Raw genomic sequence first — 22,847 nt, 5'->3', positions numbered from 1 at the left:
AGAGACTGTGCTCCCCACGGCCAGCCTGCACTGCTTTGGAAGTCTATTCCACAGTGAGCTGCTGTGCCCAGCTAAGAGTGGCAGCTGCTGACCTCCTACTTCGTGACAAATAATGGACTTAATCTATACCAAATTATATTAATTATAAGACCATGGAAAACTTACATACATTAAATTCTCATTGAATTATGCAAAAGAAAAAGAGAGAGATGATTTAAGCAGAGGCCTGAATTAAGTGAGAGAAAAAAGTATTGATGCTCTAAGGGAAGAATATTCCAGAGTGGAGATAACCAAACGGAGCAGAGCCCTGAAGCCTGAGAACGCACAGGGTGCCTGGGGAACAGCAGGGAGGCCACGTATTGATGAAAGAAGGAGCGAGATGGGAGATAGGACAAGCTCTCACCAAACAGTAACATACACCATCACTGAAATCTGGGAAAAGTAAGAAGATACATAAAGAAACTCAGGAAGAATAGCCAATAAAATGGGGGGCAGGAACCATGAAGGGCGTGTATCATGGAAAGTGAATGAAGAAAATATTTTAAGAAGAAATTAATTTTTTGGTCAAACGTTACACATGAGGCGAAGACTGAAAAATTACTCACTGTATTCGGCAATGAGGAAATAACTGGTGAATTTTATAAGATTGTTTTCTGTTGGGAGGTAATGACAAAAGACTGACTGGCATGGATTCTAGAGACAGTTCTGGAGAGAACAGGAAGACAAGAAGCGGATACAGGAAATTTAGACTGTATTTTTGAAGATCTTCTATAAAATGAATGGAGAAACAGAACAATCATACAAGGAGGAATATGGGGTGAAAGGAGTTGTTTTGTTTTGTTTTTAAAGATGGGCTCCATTAAAGCATGTTTTAGTGCTGTTGACTGGTCTAGTTGTAGGAAGCCATAGAGGACAACAGCAGTGAGGTCCTTAATTGGATAAAAAGGGAAGAGATCCAGGACAAAAGAGGAGATGATGGTCTTAGCAAAGCAAAGACATTTCATAGTGGAGGGAAGGTAGAGTATAGGCACTGAGATGCATTTAAGTTGGTAGATTTTGTGAAAGAATATGGACATTTGCTTCGGACAATTCTTATTTTTTCTAAGAAATATGAAACTCTGTCATCACCTTTGAATAAGAAGAAGAGAAATGCTGGAGGCTGGAAAAAGAAGAGAATTCTTGGTATAAAATAGAGATGAGAGAGAAGAAGAAACCGAGTGAGTGAGCATGTGAATAAATGGAAATGGATTAGAGAAACTTTAAGTAATGGAAAGGTGGTAGGGCCAATGGCTGGAGGTCCCAGTGGGTTTGAAGAATTGTTGGTGTGGAAGCAAAAGAGGAAGTAAGTGTAATGCTTCAAGTTAGGATGCGGGAGTAGTATCATCATCAGTAATGATATAGTCTTGGTTGTGAGCACTGAAATGGGTAAAGTAGAATAAAAGACACAAATATCAGAAGTGTCATCAAGAAACTGAAGCAAGGGCACTGGATAGGTCATCCATGTTATTATGAACTGAGTTTTTGTATCCCCTTAATATTCATACGATGAAACCCTAATCGCAATGTGATAATATTTGGAGGTGGTGCCTTTGGACTATAATTGGGTCATGAGGGTAGAGTCCTCAGGAATGGGGTTAGTGCCCTGATAAGAAGAGGCCAAAGAGCTCTCTAGCTAGCTCTTTCCCCCGTGTGCGGACACAGCGAGAAGACAGCCATCTGCAACCCAAAGGAGGGCCCTTGCCAGAACCTATGCTGTCATCCTGATCTCTGACTTCCATTCTCTAGAACTGTGAGAAATAAATTTCTCTTGTTTAAGCCCCCAAGTTTACGGCATTTTGTTATTGCAGTCCCAACTGGTTAGGACAATGGTGAAATAACAAAGAATGAGCAGTATGGGAGCCTATAAAATGAGAAAAATGTGTGATTACCAAAGTCCATAAACCACCATCTAAAAAAAGGGAAGATTTGGTCCAGTTGCCTGAATTAACTACATATACAACACACATGCACACACATTGTCTGACCTTCACTATGATCCAGTGCAATTGTCTGTTCAATTTCTGCATAGCTATGACTGATGCGCTCCTGGAGAGGCTCCGTGCTGGCCTCCATGAGATGAACAATATCCATTCTGTTGATCTTGGTGAGACATTCAATGAGACTGGTATCTGGGATATTAGAGAAAACGTATTTATTACATTTGAGGGCTACTCTTTTTAAGATCTCTTTCATTTAGTTGCCTTACTAAAACATTGGACTTTGTATAGGAAACAACCAAAGCCTAATTAAAGGTCTTTGTAGGGGCGCCTGGGTGGTGCAGTCGTTAAGCGTCTGCCTTAGGCTCAGGACATGATCCCAGCGTTCTGGGATCGAGCCCCACATCAGGCCCTTCCGCTAGGAGCCTGCTTCTTCCTCTCCCACCCCCCCTGCTTGTGATCCCTCTCTTGCTGGCTGTCTATGTCAAATAAATAAATAAAATCTTTAAAAAATAAATAAAATAAAATAAAGGTCTTTGTAAAAAAAAAAAAAAAGCAAACAGAAAAGATATATGGGAAAGCATAGGCATAAGCTCTAAAACCAGAGTTGCCAGATATTATATAGGACACTCTGTCAAATTTGAATTTCAGATAAAACAAACAAACAAATTTTAAAGTATAAGTATATCCCAAATATTGCATGGAGTGTACTTATACTAAAAAACTATCTGTTGACTCTCTGAAATTTAACTGGGTGTCCTCTAGTTTTATTTGCCAAAGCTGGCAATCCTACCTACAAGAATGGCTAGAGAAGGAAAGGCAAATGTAGACTGGATGTAAATGAGGGAGGTCTCTAGGTAGATCTTCAGAGAGATATTAAAGGAAGTAGAAAATTTAGCTGAAGAATGAGATGAAGCGATGGTCTCATTTGATTTGATATGGTCAGAATATTGTATACAAACCATTATAAAGAATATCTATGTGACATCTTTCCCTCATTTAAGTTACTTAAGAGTAAAGGAAGTAGGAACTGAGGGCAATGCACTACCAATAAAGCAATGGCAAAGTAATTGTGTCCACTCTCAACATTTAGAAAATTTTAGGACTTTAATAACATTCCTGTTAGCAGCCAGGGTTTCCCCTAATTGACACTAGTCATGGCAATACAGTGTAAGAATTGTTAAGCAACACGCATATTTTAGAAATGTCATAGCTCGTTCTCATTTGCTTGCAGTAGTATTTCAGATTGATGGCATTCGTTATTATTTTACTGAATTTGCAGGAAAGCAAGACTTATAGCTCAACGTTTAGCCTAATGCTTTTCACATATAGCTCCCCACCTACCTGTAGCCTGCCTGCCGTCCCTTTCCAGCCAGTACTTCAATAGCGCATGGCTCTGGTCTTGGAGGGAGTTAGGGTTCTCAATTCGAATTTGATGAATCTGCTCCTCAGTGAAATCCAGTTCCCTTGCTAATTCTAGAAAAGAAAATATTGCTCCATAAACACCTGAACTTCGAAGTCCAAGTCTCCACACCGGGCTCTGTGATTTTGTAAATGATGTGTTCTTTGTATTGTTTTAATAGGGTTCTTTTGCTCCCCCCATGCATTAGAAGTGGCTCTCAAGATGCCTGTGTTCTTCTAGTCCTAATTGTGGATGTTCTCCTTGAAACTGAGTATAGAATTGATCACTTTCACAGTGGAACCACTAAATTTGAGGCAACGGATGATAAAACATGTATAATTCAGGCCCATTTAATTCCAAAATGCAGACTGGACCATTAATACAGGCTTATATTCTTAACTAAGATAATGGAAAACAAATGACTGAAACAGGAGTAACAGACTTTCTCACTTTTGATCATCACTAAGTAACGTTTTAAGTACTGTAAATCCTATTTCTGGATACTTGGATAAATACTGGCTGTGGTTATATTACGGTGGTTGGATAAACTCCTTTCTTTGATTTGATGTCACTTGAATAAAAGCTCTGAGAAGCATTAATTGGCCTAGGGAAAAAGCCACAAAATTTTCCTTTAATGTCTACCATTAACATTGTACATGGACACTTACAAATTGTGGTGTGTGTGTGTGCGTGTGTGTGTGTGTGTGTGTGTAAGTAAATAAGTCCTCTTTGGATGGCAACTGGCCAATATCTTTCAAAATTCAAAATATATATACCCTTTATCCAGACACTCAGTTCTACTTGTAGTGATATGCCCTATAGAGATACTCATGAAAATACACCAATGCACTAGGATGTTTGTCATTAACAGGAAACAACTTAAATGTCCAGCAATAAAGGCCACTAACTATGATACTTCCACACAGTAAAACTAAATAGCCATTTCAAAGAATGAGATAGATAGGTCAATGCTGATGGAATATTTACAAGGAATATTATTGAGGAAAATTGTGCTATTTTTAAATAGTACACATAGATGTGGGTACTGCATATTTTTTTCTGAATACACGAGAAAGTGTAAGCAGTTACTTTTGAGGCATGGAGCTAGAAGACGGGATGCAGGTATGAGACACTTATTTACACTTTTAATTTTATACCATTCTGTACGGTTGTGGGGTTTGAATTTTCAGCAAGTATATAGATACTACGTTTTATACACAAACACACGTACTTAAAGAAACAAAATAAATAATTCTGAATGTCACCTATTTAGCCAGAGATATTTTGATGTCCTTCTTTCCCCTAAATCCCTCAATTAAAAAAACCTGATCAGTATTTAACAATTACTTTAAAATGTTTAAAAGTGAAGAAATGACTATTCTTTCTGCTCTGTTACTAATTATCTTTGTTAAGGGTCTTATGGGTTTCCATTCCTCATATTGATTTTATAATTCACTTTCTTTTAATAATTTTACATACATTATAATTTTTATGCTTAAGTATCCTAATTTCTCAGAAAATTCGTGAAACATCTTACTCATAGGTCTTTCAACATGCATCCAAAGCAAATTTTAGTGCTGTTCACAATGAAGATATCTGATATAAGGTATCTAAAATAAGGAGCCCTGGGTTAAATCTCCAACTAAGCTTTATGGCAATTACGTCTAACAATGATTTTGAAACACAGTAATGTCCTCGAATTTGGATATCCCTGACTCCCAAAGGAGGACAGTGACATTTGGTATATTCTCAAAATCCCCCAACTTAAAGCTCTATTTTTCTAAATTCCAGAGATATCAAAAGGCCTGCCTGGATTTTCTAGTTCAGAGTTTATTATTCTTTTCACTATTCCATCGGGTGTTCCTTAAGGAAAGAAAAAAACAAAAAACAAAAAACTTTTTCATTGTTAATGACACTTGGCTGTGCAGTTGTGTTACTTAAATGAAGCAAGTTTTGTTGAAAAAATGAGTCACGCTAATTTTACCTGTCCAGCTGAAGCCAAGGTGATCAGCAATATAAGCCAGCCTTTCCTCGATCCGCTCCTGCTCATCCTGTTCATCTACAGAAGGTCAAAAACAGAATGGCCAAAGGTTGTCTATGATAGGAGAGCACCCATAGTACTGATCATCCAAAGAGAGGAAGTCACTTGTCCAAATATTTGATAATAGCACAAATTAGCTATTATATTTCAAATCATTTTAAATGGGGTGTTTGCCTGATTTCTGGAATGGAATGGGGAATCAACTTAATTATAAATCATGAAAACCAACTGCTTCCATATCTCTTTAATCAAGACTAGTCACTGGACATATCAGTTGCTGATTTCTAGTAATCTTAGGACTTTCTGTTTAAATTATCTGAGAGAATACTGCCCACCAGGAGACAATCATCTTGTTCATCAAAAACCAGAAAAATCATAAGTGGGATGCAGAAGTGGAGTAACTGGTTAGGACCTCCTGTTATTGCCTGTGGCAGCCTAGATCACTTCCGGATCACATCTGAAAGAAATCACATCCAAGATTCATAAAAGACAGATCATGGGTTAATCAGGCCATCCTGGGTTTTTTTTTTTCAGTCTGGCCAGAAACATTTTCCTTGGTCCTGGTGACCTTGGAAGAATGGAAGATAAAAGCATACGTATTTGTGTCTGTTGTATCAATAGGTATAGATGTACTTTCTGTGAAATTTCTGTGTGCTTACTACTAAGTAAGCTTATATATTACTCCCACAAACTTTAATTTTCCCATCGGTTTTTAACCCCCATTAATTGATGGGCAGCATTTTAGACATCAGGACATTTTCTTAGGACACAAATTTAAGAATAATAGTCTTTATTGTAGAGATATTGGAAGACCAGAGGCTACTTCTCAAAGCCATCTATGGTTTCCTTTTTTATAATTCAAAGGGTCATCATCCTCTCATGGTCACTTACATCATGCAAAGTTTGAGTTTTTGTTGTCTGCTGCGTCTAATCAGAGTACATTCTCCATTCACCTAACACTGAAACAAAAAGCATGGGTTTTTTTCACCTTATATTTGTTTGCTTAAAGTGTTTACCAGTGATATCTGAGATCCAACTTTTTGAATCAAAAACAGATCCACAACAATTGGGATTTCATGATAATGTGAAATCTTTTTGGGCAAATGGCTTCCTAATGATTACCGAATTACTAAGTTGAGTACAAATGATTTTAAAGTACGTAAGGGTAAGAAGAAAAAGCAATGAATCCTTACCATATGAAACAAAGCCCAACATATTCATGTGCAAAAGCAAAAGTGCTTAATTTGAGGCTAAGCCTGGGACTCCAGAGCAACAAAACTCAAAGCTTGCATGGCCTTACGTGCAGCGGCTTGAGAAAGGCAGGGTCACCGCTGCCTGCTCATCATGTTGATGTTTTCCATAAGCATTCTCATTACTCAATCTTGAGATTGTTTTCATAGACAAGAGTACACAGAGAAAGCACGAAACACAAAGGGCTTACACAACACAGTAACCACTACAGAAAGCTTAAAGAAAATGAGACACAAATCACCAAATAAAAGATATACCAAAAAAAAAAAAAAACTATATCAAATTTATGACATGCGTAGCACAGGGAATCCCAGTGGCTGGCAAATACCTTCAGCATGGTCATGGCCATTTTCATCAGGGATGCGTTCAATCAGAGTCTCAATGGACTCATCCCAAATAGGCCTTGTGTCAAAGATGTCCTCAGGAATTGAATGCTCGGTTTCAACAGGTGGCAGATTTTCAATTACTGAAACTTCCAGGGCACTACTACTTTCATCATCTGAAACTAATTCTTGCTCCCTTTCTGACTGTGTAAGTCTATCTACTAACTTGGAAGCCTCATCACTAATCTCCTCAAAGAATTCTATGGAGTTCCTGTAAAGGTCAAAGAAATGCTCCTTACTTTCTTTTGTAGGGCTCACAGCCCCCTTGCAGGAAGATGTGGTGCTTTTGCTCTTAACTGGCAATCGGGATGTAAATATCTTTGGTCTGGTGGCCCCCTCGTCTGATTCTAACTCCAGCTCCTCTGCCCTCTCTCTGCTCTCTGTTTCTGTCTCAATGTAACTTCTAGTTTTTACTGGACATTTGGTCTTTGAGTCCAAAGCACTGGCATCAGATTCAGATTTGCTTCTACTATCTGGTGTTCTGCTTGTCATGTCCTGACCCTGAGGAGCCACTATTTTCTGGAGAGATGAATCTAGATGCGAAAGCTGCTGCTCTACTCTTTGGACAGGTGCTTTCACGGGGATTTTAGACTTTGGTTTTGTTTCATCCTCTTTACTTTCCTCACCCAGGCTGGGCAAAAAATCTTCATAAAGGGAACTCTCATACTCCACAGATGGAGGTGCTGGGGTTGACGTGGGTATAGTCCTCACAGGGATTTTGGATTTGCTTTCAGTAGAAGGCACATTCTCCATGGGTGCAGTAGGGATTTCAATTACTGATTTCTGTTCCTCTGGGGAAGAATCAGGAGAATCATCATCCCGACCTGAATACACAGACCTGGTAACTGTGGAAAAATCTAACTGAACGTGTACAACTGGTTCAGGGGAGTCAGGGCAAGATGGATCTTTCACACTAGACTTAGGAGGCATATCACCCATTGGTGTGGTAGGGAGATCCTCGGCACCTGCAGAAGGAGCTTCTTTTGTTGATGTTTCAGTGGAGGTTGAATTCCCCACGGGGGTGTGAAGTTGAGCATCTGAAGCAGATATTTCCTCTACTTCCTCACTCAGGTCATCTGGAAGTAGGTCTGCTTCATCACTCACTGCTTCTTTTGATTCTGAGAGAGCTAGTGACTCAGCTGATGTCTCCCGTTGTGGGGGCTCAGTGCCAGGACTCCCTTCTTTCATGTCTTCGGAGAGAGTCTCTTCCCTGGATTCTTGCCCAATTTGGAAAAAGTGAAAACTTTCATCGGCATAGGACCTTTTGGTCATGTCAATGGCGCCACTTCGGGTCATCTCAAACAATTTTCCTTCCTGAAAGAGAAACGGGTTTTGCTCACTGGTTGGAGTCCCCTCTTCAGTTGGGGTCCTTGCAGGAGTGGTGTCAGGGGTGGTACCCTGGGATTGTCTGTCTACCATCAAACCAAATATCTTTTGTTCTTCCTCTTTCACTCGAGCCTCAAAGGCTTCATCATCTTCACGGATTTCACTCCAGGAATCAGAATCCACATCAGTTTTTGTGATGATGACTTTGCTGATTTGGTCACTAACAACTGCTGATGTATTTGGTACAGAAGGCTCTAAAGATGAAGGGACTTGATCTGATTGCTTTTCCCATGAGGTGCTTTCTTGTTTGGATTCTTTTTCCATGTTTTGGTCCTCAAAATTAGATTCTTGGCTTGAAACAGTTCTATTGGAGGAGCTTGTTACTACCACGTCTTCAACAGAGGATGTGATGGTAACAGAACACACTTCCGAAGAGTGAAAACTTGTGTGTCCTGCATCCGTTTGGGTTTTGCTTTCTTCACTGGAGAAAAAAGATTGGGGAGGAACATTTTCATAAGGGCTTATTATTTGAGGATCACAGATTTCATCAGTCTCAGCTGGGTCAGACACTGGAACATCCATGGACAATTTATCTGTTTGAGTAGTAATCGATGAGTCTTGAGTGGAATAGTCCTTTGGTAAGCTCTCAAAAGCTTGGTCAGTTTTGGTGTCCTCTGTTTTTGTAGCAGAAGATAGAGAGGAGATGTCTTCATCTAATTCTTGTCCTTCAGATGCTGGACAGTGAGGTAAGGAAGACAAAGATGAAGAGCTTTCACTGGGGCAATCTACTTGTAGAGATTCCACTCGAGAAACATCAAGCTCTTCTCCTTCTGTGTCTTTTTCATCAGTGTCTTGCAGAGGGACTGATTCCTCATGAATAACTAACTGCTCATTGATATCCTCTCTAGGAGAGCTGTAGAGACCCGAAGATATAGGAGTGACTGAGCTGCTGGGACTCCCGGTCTCACACCCATGGCCCTCACAGACTTCTGGTTCATTAGCATCTCTGTTCAGATCATCATAAGACATATCTGGGCCATTAGTAGAAATGGTATGACTCTCTTCAGGTACATGGGACTCACGATCTTTTTCTTCTTCTGATTTACCTGACTCTTCCTGAGTATCTTCATTCATTTTGAAAGTGTATTGTTTGGAAACAATAGGTTGAAATTGTACTTCTTCAGGACTGGAATTGGAGTCTACACTGGATGGAAGTGGGGAAGGAGGCTGCACTCGAATAACTGGCTCTGGTAAGAGGCCTGCATCAGCACCTTTTTTCAGCTGTGCCAACTCAGGTTCACTCTCAGAGGAGGAAGAAGCCTTTCTGCTCTCTGATGTTACCACCACAGGGACATCGCTTTCATCCTCTATACTCTCCACATGTTTTGGTTCATCCACATCTGCTGAAGAGTCAGCATCTGGGTCAGAGGATGAAGAAGATTCTTCTTGTTTGGGTTCTTTCTTGTAGTCCCTTTTCTGCTTTGCTTCTTGTTCAAGTTCGTCAAATGTTTTGATTTTGGTTACCATTTTAAACATTTCCTCTTCAGGTGTGAATCTCTTTTTCTCCCCATTTTCCAAGTCATCCTCCTCTGCACATTCATGAATTACAGCTGGTTTGGGTGTGCTTGCATCTGTGGCTTTGGGTGTGACCTCATAGCTAATTTCTTCTGAGCTGGGGGTGTCAGGAGAAAGGGGACTCTTCCCTGAGCTCTCTACCAGTGACGTCTGCTCAAGACTGTCATCCTCGGCACTGCCGTCTGGGTCTCGGAGCAGCCGGGACCGTACAGAGGCCACTTCCGTAAAGAGTTCTGTTTTGGCTGCAGCTGCAGGAAGAGGGAAGTGACTTGGGAGAACTCCAGCCTTCATCTTTGGTTCCACAGGGCTGCTTTCAAGAGAGTCACGGCAAGGGGATTCTTTCAGAGGACTTGGCTCCAGAGAATCCGGAGTTTTGTGTGAGGAGTTATCCTCTAGCACAGGGCTGCCTTCCAGGGAGTCTCTGTGGCTCACTGCAAATGATTCATCAGCACCAGGGCTGAGGACCTCACTATCTCGGCTAGGGAGTGCAAGTTCTAATCCTTGGGGACTTCTAGCAACTCCCTGGGGCTTTGATTCAGTTCCTGTGCCTGTCTGTACACAAGCGTCAGGCAGCGGAGAGGCTTTTGTCTCATCTGAGGGCTCAGTGGTTGTGGATTTCTGAGTTTCAGTATCACTGTGGGTCTTGTGGGCTGAACCAACTTTCTTAAGTTGACCCTCATCAGTGGATGCTTCCTCAGTCAATCCTTTGGGTGTTTCTTTTGCTAGTAACACACTACAGCTGCCAAGGGAATCATCTTCTTGTTTGGGGCATGTGTCTTTGGAAGTGTCTAAGGTGGCCTCCTTCAGCAAAGACTCGACTGAGGGCTCTGTGCCTTCAGTGACTACGGTACCTTGCTCTTCAGAACCATCGGTGATGTTTTTGATTGAGGGATGATCTTTTTCTGAAGGAATTGCTGTTGGTGTTTCTAACTTGGTCGTTTTGCTTATTTCCCCAATTTGCTCCTCACTTTTCTTTGGTGAGAAAGAAAGGCTTTCTGGGCTTGTCTCAGGAGTCTCTGCGAGGCCCTCATGCTTATAGCTTTCTTCCGAACTAATCTGAGGGGTCCCTTCCATCAGGCTGCCACATGGAGAACCTGCCACCCCTTCAGGCTTGAGGCTCTCAGAACTGCCATCCAAAGCACCACTTTGTAAAGACAGAGCCGGAAGAAATTCATCTTTCATGTAATCTAGTGGAAAGGTTGTGTTGAAAGGACTAGTGAGTACTTGATCTAAGTGAAGCTGTACTTCTTCTGTCTTCTCACTCATTCGGAATTGTTGGTATTTGTCATTGTCTTCCAGTTCTTGCTTAATGACGTCAGAAAAATCAGTAGAGGTTTTCCTATCTGGGCTGATCTGGAGATCCATGTCTCCCTGTTCATCAGCCAGCTTTTCTTTGGGAACTTCACTCTCTTTATGGCTTTCTTCTTCTGGTGCTGACTGAACAGGTTCAGGTGTTTTGTGGCTAAGAGCTTTCTCCTTCTCTACAACTACGTCTTCTCTCTTAAACCCTACGGAGGAAGCACGGACTGCTCTCTTGGATTCAGAAACTCCTGTTACTACAAATCTCTGGCCTCGTTTGATTGTCTGACTCTCTGTTTTCTGTGTTTCTCTGTGGTTTAGCACCTGCCCCTTTTCTTTTTCTACCCGAGCTTTGCCTTTTTCTTGTGGCTGCTTTTGTTTTGCTGATTTGTGTTCAAAGAGTCCAGTCTTATGTTTAGATGGGTCCTGACCTGACTGGAAAGCTTTCATCAACTCCCGAACAGACATTGTCTCCTCGATTCTTTCTGTTTTTGAGGTGGGGGATACAGGTGGTTGCTTTTCTGTTTTCCCAGAAGGCGACACAGGCAAGTGCTTCTCAGTTTTCCCAGAGGTTGATACAGGTGGATGCTTTTCCATTCGTCCAGCTGGTGACACAGGCAAGCGTTTTTCTGTTCTCCCAGGTGATACTGGTGCATGTTTCTCCATTCTCCCAGAGGGCGATACAGGTGGGCGTTTGTCCATTTTACCTGAAGGTGAAACAGGTGGGTGTCTTTCTGTTTTTGTAGATGACACAGGGGACTGCCTTTCAGTCTTTGTTGAGGGTGATACAGGTGAGTGTTTCTCAGTTTTACCTGATGACACAGGGGAGTGCCTTTCAGTTCTTGCAGAGGGTGACACAGGTGAGTGTTTCTCAGTTTTACTTGATGGTGATACTGGAGGATGCCTCTCAGTTTTTGTAGAGGAGGAAAGAGAAGAGTGTCTTTCTGTTTTAGAGGAGGATGATGCCGGCACATGCCTCTCTGATCTTAGAGAGGGTGATGCAGCTGGGTGTGTCCTGTGGGTTATCTTTTTTGGCACATCCTCTTTGCCTTTGACTCTGACAGGCAACTTGCTTCGACCTTTTTGTTCATCTTCCACTCGTTTCTGAAGGGCCTTTACTTTGTCCTTGATGGAACCAATGGGAGTTTCTTCTATCAAAGGTGAAGTGGCCTTTACAGTGGGCTGGGGCTCGGGGGCTAAACCTGCATCTTCATCTAATGACTCTTCTGAACTACATTTTTTAAGTTCACTTTTTTCTGCACTACCTTGTACACTTTCCTCTTTTTGTTTTTGTTTTTCTTTTAATTTCCTCCTCACTGGCTTCTTTATTCCCAGGCTTGGTTTGTGTTGTTTCTGTGCACTCTTTGTCTCATCTGGGGGCACATCTTTCCCTTCATTTTCAGAGCTCCTGCCAGTAGCCGGAACCTCACGTTTCTCCCCTGCTATTTCTTGAACTGTCTGCAGTAGCTTTTCATGAGTAGACACATAGGAGTTTAGATCCTCAGTAAGGTAGTTCACTAGCCCAGTTGAGTCTTTCTCTACTTCGACATTGCGCTCTTTATCTATTCTAACTTCTACGCATGGATATTCGGTGATTTCTAAAGGCGCCTTTAGCTTAGCCTCCTCTATTTCCTCATCACTGACAATCACCCATTCCTCTTCCACTAATTCTCTCCCCGACTGAGACCTTGGCACGCTGCCTTCATCTCTCGCGCAGGTTCCACTTCTCAGGATTTCATTCACTTTCTCTAAGTCCTCTTTAACTCTTTCAACAATTTCAAAAGGCTCTCCTGGCTCTTCCTCAGCAGCCTTCACCAGCTCCTTCACTTTGATAGAACCTGCCCTATCAGATACATCTGTGGTCAAGATGGCGGTCATTTTGATCAAATCTTGTTTCATCTCAGAAACTTCAGAGAGCAAGTCCGGACTGGCTAGGACAGGAACTTCATTAACCAGGTGACTTTTCAGGACAGATGTTTCTGTAGATTCTGTCTCATCATCTTTGATGTGAATGAAAAACATTGAAAGTAAAATGGAAATCAAAAAATATATTGGCAAATGTAATCAGGACTGAAACGACACAGTGTCTTTTCCTGTTGTGGCGGGAGGGACAACAGAATGGGCTGGGAATGGTGGATCCACAAGGTCTCAGGATACAAAAGCAAAGCAAGGCTAACGGAAAAAAAAAAAAAAAACTGAAAAGGAAAAATGAGCAGGAAATAACTTGCTTAATTTTCTCACTTGTAGCACGTCCACACATACAACAAAGCTATAACAAATAGCCAAGACAGACTAACAGACACACACACACACACACACACACACCATCACAGATCAAAACAAAGAACGAACGCAGTGAAATTACACAGAGGTATCTCAAGATTGTTCAGATGTTACAGATCAATGTTGAAAAAAAATATAAACATGGGGAAAAAAGGAAAAAAAAGCATTAGAAATTGCAGAAAGTTGATTTCCTCTAGGAGAAAGCCAGTAGTAGCAAACTCAGAATGCCTTCTAACGATGTATATATGTTTTTTAATCATATAAAAATATGGAATTCAGTATGTTTTGTTCTGCCAATATACAATGACTATATAAAAGATGTCTGAATCAGCTGCAAACCGGCATTTCATCTAAGGGAAATTCACACCTAACAATGAAACGAATGGTCTTGTGCTAAGAGGCATGGTCCTTTCCTTGGAGCAACCTCCTGGTTTAGACACATAACGGACAGACCAAGGAGGGAAATAAAGGAAAGGAAAGGAAAGGAAAAAACAACACAACAACACTGTGATTAAACTTATATGTGAGTCCAAAGTTAAAATGTGATGCATGGCAACCCAAATCAGAGACAGTCACACGGGACACACGCACAGTTTATGTAAGCCAAGTTATTTCCATGCAAAGCAAAGGTGGAAGAAAACTGGTGGGAGTGGTGGCTTTGCTGAAATGCACGGGCAGGAGGATGGTTAAGAAATTAGAACAAGTATGTAAAACATTACTGTGGTGAAGTGTATTTTTTTCCCTACAAGTCTGTACAAAGGTGCTGAATGTAGTATATTCAAGGGACAGCTAGTGGGGACCTGTACCCATTCAAAGCAAAAAAGGAAAACTCGGTCAAACTCTTTTAGGATTTGCTCTTGAAAAGACCTAGGAAAAAGTTCCTTCATAGAGCCCTTATTTAGAGATTATTTTATAGCTAGATGAAGATTATTTAATGATTGTCTTTAAAAAAAAAAAAAAAAGCCCAAACACGGGTCTATGTCCAAACTTTAAAAAATATTCACAACACTTAGAGGCATTTAGGAGAATCTGTGGCATTATAGCAATATTGTAGCTTTTTCCTTTTTCTTTTTTAAACGATTGAGCCAGGGAATGTACTAAACTTTCATTTCTACTAGCTACTATACAAGAAAGAAAGGAAAGGGCCATTTAAATAAACATAGTCGTTCTGAAGAAGTGGGATAAAAAAATAAAATCTCTTTTTAAAAAAAGGAATTAAGGCAATGATAATGTCACTTTTTTAACAAGTGTCTTCTCTTGAGAGAATCGGTATTTGTTGAGGAGATATACTCTGTGACTATGCATATATAAAGATATATTAAAATAATTTATATCAATGCAAATTTGTTCAAGTATAAACCAAATGAAAACATCCAGAATTTCAAATAATCTAGTCCTGAATGGCAATTTAACGTAAGAACAAAGAGACTCTCAATTAAAAGCTTTCTAGGGGCGCCTGGCTGGCTTAGTCTGTTAGGCGGCTGCCTTCTGCTCAGGTCATGATCCCAGGGTCCTGGGATGGAGCCCCACCTTGGGCTCCCTGCTCAGCGGGGGGCCTTCTCCCTCTGCCCTTCACCCCATGCTCCCGCTCTCTTTCTCAAATAAATACATCAAATCTTAAAAAAAAAAAAGCAACCTAATAACTTAGTAGTTTACATTGTACTAGGTCTTCAAAAAAAAAAAAAAAAGAAAAAAAAAGCCTCCAGATTATTGCATAGGGCCAGATGACCATATTAAACATGGTTCTAAGTTCTCTCCTTTTGGGAAAGCACCTGAAATAAGTGACTCAAAATGAATTTTTAAATGAATAGGCAATAAAAATTAGTAATTTTTTCCCGAAACTATTTGGGGGCATAGAAGCAAGAAAGAAACCCCCAAAATTTAACGTCTTCCACACAAAAAGCTAAAGTCACCAGAAACAGGTCCCAAAACTAAAATGTTAATAAATTGTTATAAACCCAAAATGAGTTCTAAGATAGCTCTCATATGGTCTGTAAAAACCAGTTCTTTCTGTATTAAATTATGTTTGGGATTTGCATCATTATTCAAAATTAGCCCTATAATGGCACAATGTTGTTATAAGTAATTTCATCCAGGAAGTTTCGATTTTTGCATCCTTGGTTCTTATTTTTTTTCAGAAAGTTTCACAAATGTTCGTTAGACCTCAGCCCTAAAGAAGTCAGTTACACTTCACCACAGTAAGAGGGGCTAGGAGGTAGGGGTGGGGGGAGGGTTAGCTTTAGCTGAGAACTATTAAGACAGTATCACTTTTGCAGGTGTAGCCTACAAAAATAATGAGCTCTCTCCCGAAGTCAGTGTTGCTTGATATAAAAAGTGATACTGTCATGTCAGTGCTTAAAAAAAATGAGATGAAAATGTTATGCTAACAAATGGACAAAAACGGTAGGGTGGGTTTCTAAACAAGCATAACAGCAATAGCAGGGTTAACGGGGGTATCAAAAGAAAGTGAATGCTTAGATGAATAATCATTGCATTTTACTGCTAATTAGCTCACAAATTAGATATTTTTGTAATTTAACTGGCCAAGCTGCTTTTCTAAATATACATTAATGATTAATAAGGACAATATAAAAATATAATTATTATAGTGGTTAGTAATGGCAACTAGCTGCATCTTAATTCATGCTTCTCCTTATTGTAGCCAGCTCTCAAACAAACTCAATTTTATTTAAAATCTTACTTTTTTCTGATGTCATATCGATCTGAAAGAAAACATACATAAATTGAATGGTTATAAATTGTGTCTTGTTTCACAACCCCTGATATGCAAATAAGCTCCTATTCATAACCACACCCATGGGGAGACAACGTAAGCTAGAGGAAGGTCAAAGTAATTTGCTACAGTTCTTCCTGAAAGTCTCCTCGATTCCTATCCTAACTTTGAAAAAACCCATCTCCTTTCTAGACGTTATAGGTGGAAAGCACTTTTTAATATGTTATTTCTAGCAAGATATGATCCAAGGTGCGTTTGATGTTAGAAATACATATTTATTAGGGAAAAGCCAGGAAAAGAGTGAAGTGGGGGTTAAACAGTGTCGATTTAACTGAGAAAAATAAGGAAAGATCAAACAGCATGCCAGGTTAATACATTCTACAGAAGTAGTTTCATTGTCACTAATTACAAGCCAAAATTCCAAATCCTGAAAAGAATACAAACTGGGTCTATTGCCCTGCACAGCTCCTGAAAATATTCAATAGAACAATCATAAACATAACGCAAGAAACTCATTTAAATATAGCAAAAATGGTTTTATAATTGCATCACTCTATTAAGAAGGTGTGTAGGTACCATTTTGAACAGGTTTGGTGATGGGGTCACCAAGTGCAAGAAGGAAACAGTATGTGAGACAAAGAGCGGCTATACAATTGAGGGAAAGGATGACATCTGTCTTGTCATAATTACTGTGCATTTGGTTATATATGGCAGGACAGTGAGGCTACAATCACCCCTCTTGTCCTGCTCCACCGCCAGAGTAGGAGTAAAAAGTGAATTCAGGGCAATTCTCTGCACTGAAAAGGTCTTACATTTTAAGCTGGTGGATACAAGGGTATTTATTATATTTTTCTTTATGCTTTTGTATTCCAACCCCATCAGAGTAACATTAAAAATATAAAACTAGTATATTTGAAAATATTTATGTGCAACTAATAACAATTGCATTTGTCTATCTTAGAAACAGGAACCAATATGTAAATAGGAAAGTAAAGGAATTTCCTTTCATTTCTATGATGATGTTTGGGCACTCAAATCTTTATAAGGGAAACAAACACATATGTGCCTGAACGATCAAAGAAGTCTTATTCAAATGGTTCTGTACTCGAGGTAACCTCTTGCAGACTCTCTCTTCATCTATGATATGATAGCGCAGACCTCACAGGGCAATCGTGAGGATCAGTGCTGATGAGGTATGTGGAGCACTTAATAAAGAATCAACCTTCTAAGAAGTGCTCATTATTAACAGAGCTCTGCATTATAATATTATAGCCTAATGCTTGAACTATACACTCCTTAAAGTTTTTAGTCTTAGTGGTTCTCAAACTTTACGGTCTTAAGACTCCTTCACACTCCTAAAAATTACTGAGGACCTTGAAGAACATTTGTTTATGTTTGATATATACAAGTAAATATCTGTTTTATATGTTAAAACTGAGAAAATGCTAGAACCCAAGTATACGCAAGGACTCATTCCAGAGTCAGAGTGATGATGCCATCATATGTAACATAGCTTCTGGAAAACTCCTCTATAGCTTGTGGAGATATGGGTGGTAAAAGACAAACAATGTTTCAGACATATTTAAAAAAAAAAAAAAGTTTGGACCTCCAGGCATCTCCAAACCAACCTTTGAGAACTGAAATAATGGCTTGGCCGTCAGTAGTCGGTAGAGCAACATATATTATTGCACAGAGACAGGGTAACAATTTGCAGGGAAAGCTTCACTATTCTTTGAACTCGGTACATGAGATGAGAAAACAGAGGCTCAGAGAGGTTAAGTAAAACTGTGACCCTTCAGTTACTAACAACTGTATAACCCTTCTAAGAACACAGGTTAACTATGTGCTCTTATTAGCGGTAATAGCAAATACAACCATCGACAAGCGACAATGCCATACAATTACCTCTTCTTCCTGTTCTTGATCTGACTCTGATTCCTTGCCGCCCCAAGATGCCATGCAAGATGGAAAAAAGAGAGCAGGAAGAGTAGAGAGCATTTAGAAGAAAAGATTAAATACACTGCCAACAAACATCAATAGGAAACATACAGTCAGCGTGCTCTTGTTTTTTTCTTACTAACAGTTTATAGAAGACAGGCACAAAAATTTAAAAGGCTTGATCTAAATGTGAAAGTCTGTAGATTCAAGAGGCAAAAGAACCAAAATTGTAAGTATACTAATTTATTAGACAAAAGAACTAAACTCACAATATACTCATTTCAGATACTAGGTTACTCACAGCCTTAAAGTTTGATATTTAATGGATTTGATGCATATGTCTAGAGAAATGGTGATGATCTTTACATCATTACATTACAGATACTGGCTGAAAATGTTAAAAGCCACAAATAAACACACGGTGAAAATATTTTGAACACACAGGCAATCTTTAGGAATTCTATTATAATAAAGAGCTACTACATTCTAAAGTTTATCTGAAGTGAACAATGTTTGGCATTGTTTTCCTCTTTGCTTTGAGTTACTAAATGGAAAGCTGTCCTGGACCATCATAGCATTAATGATACGCCTTGACTTAGAAATATAGGGTCCTGGACCATCATAGCATTAATGATATGCCTTGACTTAGAAATATAGGGTCATAATAAAGTAAATGCTTTCTTTTATCGCACATTGAAAGTTCACTGAAATCAGAGACAAAGCTCATTCATCCTTAAACATCACTCAAGTGGACTGCCCACAGCAGTATATATTCTGTTGTGCTTCTTATCTGGCATTCTGCTTCGGTGACTCACAAATCTACAAACCCAAAGTACATTTTGCATCATTGGGGTGAAACTAGATTAGCCTCATGTGGATGACATACCTACTGATGTATTCCAATTACTGGAATAACACGTATGTTTACGTATACAGATAATATTTCATTTTTATCATATAATGAGACTTTGCAATGTTAAAAATGATGCTGTGAGCTTTTCTCTATGTGTCTGATCTCTACTTACAAAAATAATTAAGAAAAATATACCACGGTGGGTAAAAAGAAGTGTAGAAAATGCTTTGTTTTGTGGAGTCAAGATTTAGGGTTTTAAATATATTTCTACATCTCCTCCAGGTCTTATCTGCCACTATTCATCTCCCACTCCAACCTCCAGTACACACACACTGACAACCCGCTGCAGCCCCCTATAGACCACCATGGCGGGGAGGGGGGCTTCCATTGTAAAGATATTCATTAAAAATTTTTTAAGTAATAAAAATGAAGTTATCCCCAACATTTAATTCATTCAGTTGTCCTCTTCAACTTGATCAGCGTAAGCTAGGAATTCTGTAATGGTGGGCAGTCTGAATAGAAAGTAATAGCTGGTAAGGAGACTTTGGGTCAGGAGCTGATGAATTGTTCCTTTTCAACAATGTTTCAAATCTACTCCTTGTAACATGGAAGTATTTTGTATACTAATCATGTTAAAATAGTTGAAAAATTGGTTTGATACCCCAAAAACATTATAGATTATAAGATGAACAGGTATTTATTTTAGCAATAAGATAAAATCTCATGAGGTTGCTCTGAATTTAATAATATATAATCCACCTGTGAATTGGCAGTGAACAGAAGCTAATGGACTCATAATACTTTGCTAGGGACAGACGGACTAGTATCCTCCCAGAAGGGCACATAAAAACAACAATGAAGACAAAGCCAATTTATTTTTAAAAATTAGTCCAAAAAGTTAAATCTTAAATTCAAACTTTCTCTTTCCTATCCAATATGTGTTTATAGAAAATTTTCCATCACAGTGAATTTAATGCAAAATAAAGGAGAGCTACTTTTTTTCCTTACTTAAATAGAAAATCATAAATTTGACAGGGAATCAAAAATGACTGTTACATGTGCTTTCATTCAGTGCTTTTGCTTTTACTTGTTTTAAAGGGTTTGAAAATTAAATCCTATAGAGACTGAACTGCACTACAACAGATTTGACAATACCTTTGTATAAATCGGCAGGGTGATGTTTAAGTTGCAAATAGCTTGATGCACCAGGCCTCTCGTGGATTTTGGCTCTTTCATAAATGATAGTCGCCCGCAAGGTTCCTGAGTCGTGTCACGTACCTTGAACAAGAAAGACATACATACTTCACCCACATATGATGTGTACTGTTTATTTTAATTAGATGATACCCAAAAGAATGAGGAAGAAATAAATTCATTTGATAACTAAGGATTTGGAGGTGTTCCCTTCCCTCATCCCCTGGCAACCACCACTCTATTTTCTGACTCTATGCATTTGACCTCTCTAGGTACCTCATATAAGTGGAAACAGAACATTTGTCCTTTTGTGTCTAGCTAATTTCGCTTAACATATATCCTCGAGGTTCATGCATGTTACAGCATGTATCAGAATGTCATTCCTTATGAAGGCTGGATAATATTCCATTGTACGTACATACCATATTTTATCCATTCACCTGTCAGTGGATATTTGGCATGTTTCCACCTTTTTTGGTTACTATGAATCATGCTCTTATGAACACTGGGATGCACATAACTGTTTTGAGTCCCTGCTTTCAGTTCTTTTGGGTATATACCTGGAAGTGGAATTGCTGGATCATATGCTAAGCTAGGTTTAAATTTTTGAGGAATCATCATCTTGTTTTCCACAGTGGCTGCATCATTTTGTATTCCTACTAGCAATGATCGGGGTCCCAATTTCACCACATTCTTGCCAACATGTGTTAGCTATTTCATATTATCTATATATTTATTTTTTAACAACCGCCATCTTAATGGGTACAAAGTATCTCGTTGTGATTTGAATCTGAATTTCCTTAAGCTGTTGAGCATCTTTTCATATGCTTATTGGCCATCTGTTTGCCTTCTTTGGAGAAATGTCTAAATCCTTTGCTCATTTCTGTATTTGTTTGTTTATAGGATGACTTTGCACATCAACAATATCAAGTATTAGACTAATTATACAGCCATTTGAGTTAAATGGATCCACTACCCCTCAGCAGTTATGGCTTAATGTGGTGATCTCTTAGAACCTATCTTTAATCAGGTAAAACAACCAAACCAGAAATGGCACAACAGAGGACTCAGTAGAGAGTTTGGGAAAGCTTAATAGACTTTCAAAAACTTGAGAGAGGTTTACTGACATATTCTTGGAAAATCATAAGGGATTAAAATGAGTCATTGCTGAAAAACTGGGAATTAGTAGTCTGAAGTCACTGTAGTAAAAAACTGATGGAGACCAGCTTCTATCTTGTGAGGATTGAGCATTGGGACTTCTAGATTAGTGAAATACACTGTGAGAAGAAAAAAAAAATGATTGGCTGGAGAAATAGAGCACAGAATTTTTACTTCCTTTTCATTTCATGAATCACGCCATCACACATTTTTGTCCCTTTTTAGAATTGGAATCTAAAATGAAATGTATGTATATCGCTACCAAATTCCTAACTTGGATTAATATTCTTAAACAGAGACAACAAATTCACGGTACACTGAAGTATCTCCATAAATGTTTGTTGGATGAATTTATGAAAATATATCCAGTTCACAGCTCTATCTGGGAAAATCTCTTACTAGATTAAGTGAGATCCCCAGTCCCTTTTATTACAAAAAGTTGTCACTTAGAACTCTTTTGGTCTCCACATTAATGAAATTCATACATTTTTAAAATTTAATTAAATTTATATTTAAAAGTAATGATAGTAAAAAAAAGAGAGAAAGACTTTCTGTAAAATTTAGCAAAAAAAGTAACCAGTTTTTCTAATTAATGAATTGGCTATTTGTCCTAATTCTCAGCCTCAGTCTATAAGTAAAAATTAAGGTTGATCTGAACTTCAAAAATAAAAATGGTTTTATAGGATTTTAAAATTTCACAGATACGGTTTTGTAATGACTGAAAAGCAAGTATTATCTCCTACTAGAGGAAATCAAATCTTTACTTGATCTGAAGTAAAATGCATTACAAAAGGCCATGTGTATACTACCTTGACAAAGAGAGGAAGTCGGTTTTCTTTGAAGGCAAAAAAACTGAAGATATGATGTTGGCCACTCTTGGTTAATGGCACCAGGTTGCCAAAACAATCAACATAGATGGGTTTTCCTTCCAGTACCTGGTGAAAACAGAGACAAGTAACACAGGATATAATAGCTATAATTATTATGTTATTTATATAAAAAAGTGGTGGTACTACTTGGAACATCAAAATTCTTAAAATATACATACATAATCTTTAAATTGCTGACTGACATTTTGTCTTATCTGTGACAAAGCATGCGCTAGCCCTCTTCTTAGTGGTATGGGAATCTTCAAATGCATGGTGGCATTTAATGTTAATGTTTTCATGTCTATCACTGTTTCAATGTACCCTCTCCCCCCCAAACCAGTATCTCTCTAAGTCCTAAATTTAAACTCCTGATTGGGTAATTTTTGACACTGGAATGAGTCAGGTTATTTGACTTCAATATCCAAAGGCCCACAGATAGAAAATTCTGAAATAAGAATAAATAATGTAGAAAAGCCCTGGATATGGTACCTTCACATTTACACAAAGGATATACTTCCCAACTGTTTCCTTTAGTATTAAAAATAAAAACAATAAGGAAATATAA

At 38.8% G+C, this 22,847-nt stretch overlaps 1 protein-coding gene across 30 annotated transcripts in view; it reads right to left on the bottom strand.

The window, feature by feature from the left end:
• The window catches only part of ANK2 (ankyrin 2), a 467,799-nt gene that overhangs the window by 15,033 nt on the left and 429,919 nt on the right, over positions 1-22,847 (bottom strand). For 19 of the 30 annotated variants that reach the window (XM_057310022.1, XM_057310028.1, XM_057310026.1 and 16 more), the window contains 7 exons: positions 22,223-22,348; positions 20,217-20,339; positions 18,176-18,208; positions 16,238-16,259; positions 5,363-5,437; positions 3,321-3,452; positions 2,025-2,168 (listed from right to left, as the gene is read on the bottom strand). In XM_057310022.1, coding sequence (XP_057166005.1) covers positions 2,025-2,168; positions 3,321-3,452; positions 5,363-5,437; positions 16,238-16,259; positions 18,176-18,208; positions 20,217-20,339; positions 22,223-22,348 — 655 coding nt within the window. Of the gene's footprint in view, positions 1-2,024; positions 2,169-3,320; positions 3,453-5,362; positions 5,438-6,998; positions 13,254-16,237; positions 16,260-18,175; positions 18,209-20,216; positions 20,340-22,222; positions 22,349-22,847 lie in introns of all 30 variants that reach the window. The other 11 variants (XM_048212352.2, XM_044384268.3, XM_044384277.3 and 8 more) reach the window with 2 other exon arrangements.

Source organism: Ursus arctos, unplaced genomic scaffold, assembly GCF_023065955.2.
Source record: "Ursus arctos isolate Adak ecotype North America unplaced genomic scaffold, UrsArc2.0 scaffold_11, whole genome shotgun sequence".
NCBI classification, from domain to species: domain Eukaryota; kingdom Metazoa; phylum Chordata; class Mammalia; order Carnivora; family Ursidae; genus Ursus; species Ursus arctos.
The sequence above is the reverse complement of the archived record's forward strand: the minus strand, read 5'-3'. Positions and strand labels throughout refer to the sequence as shown.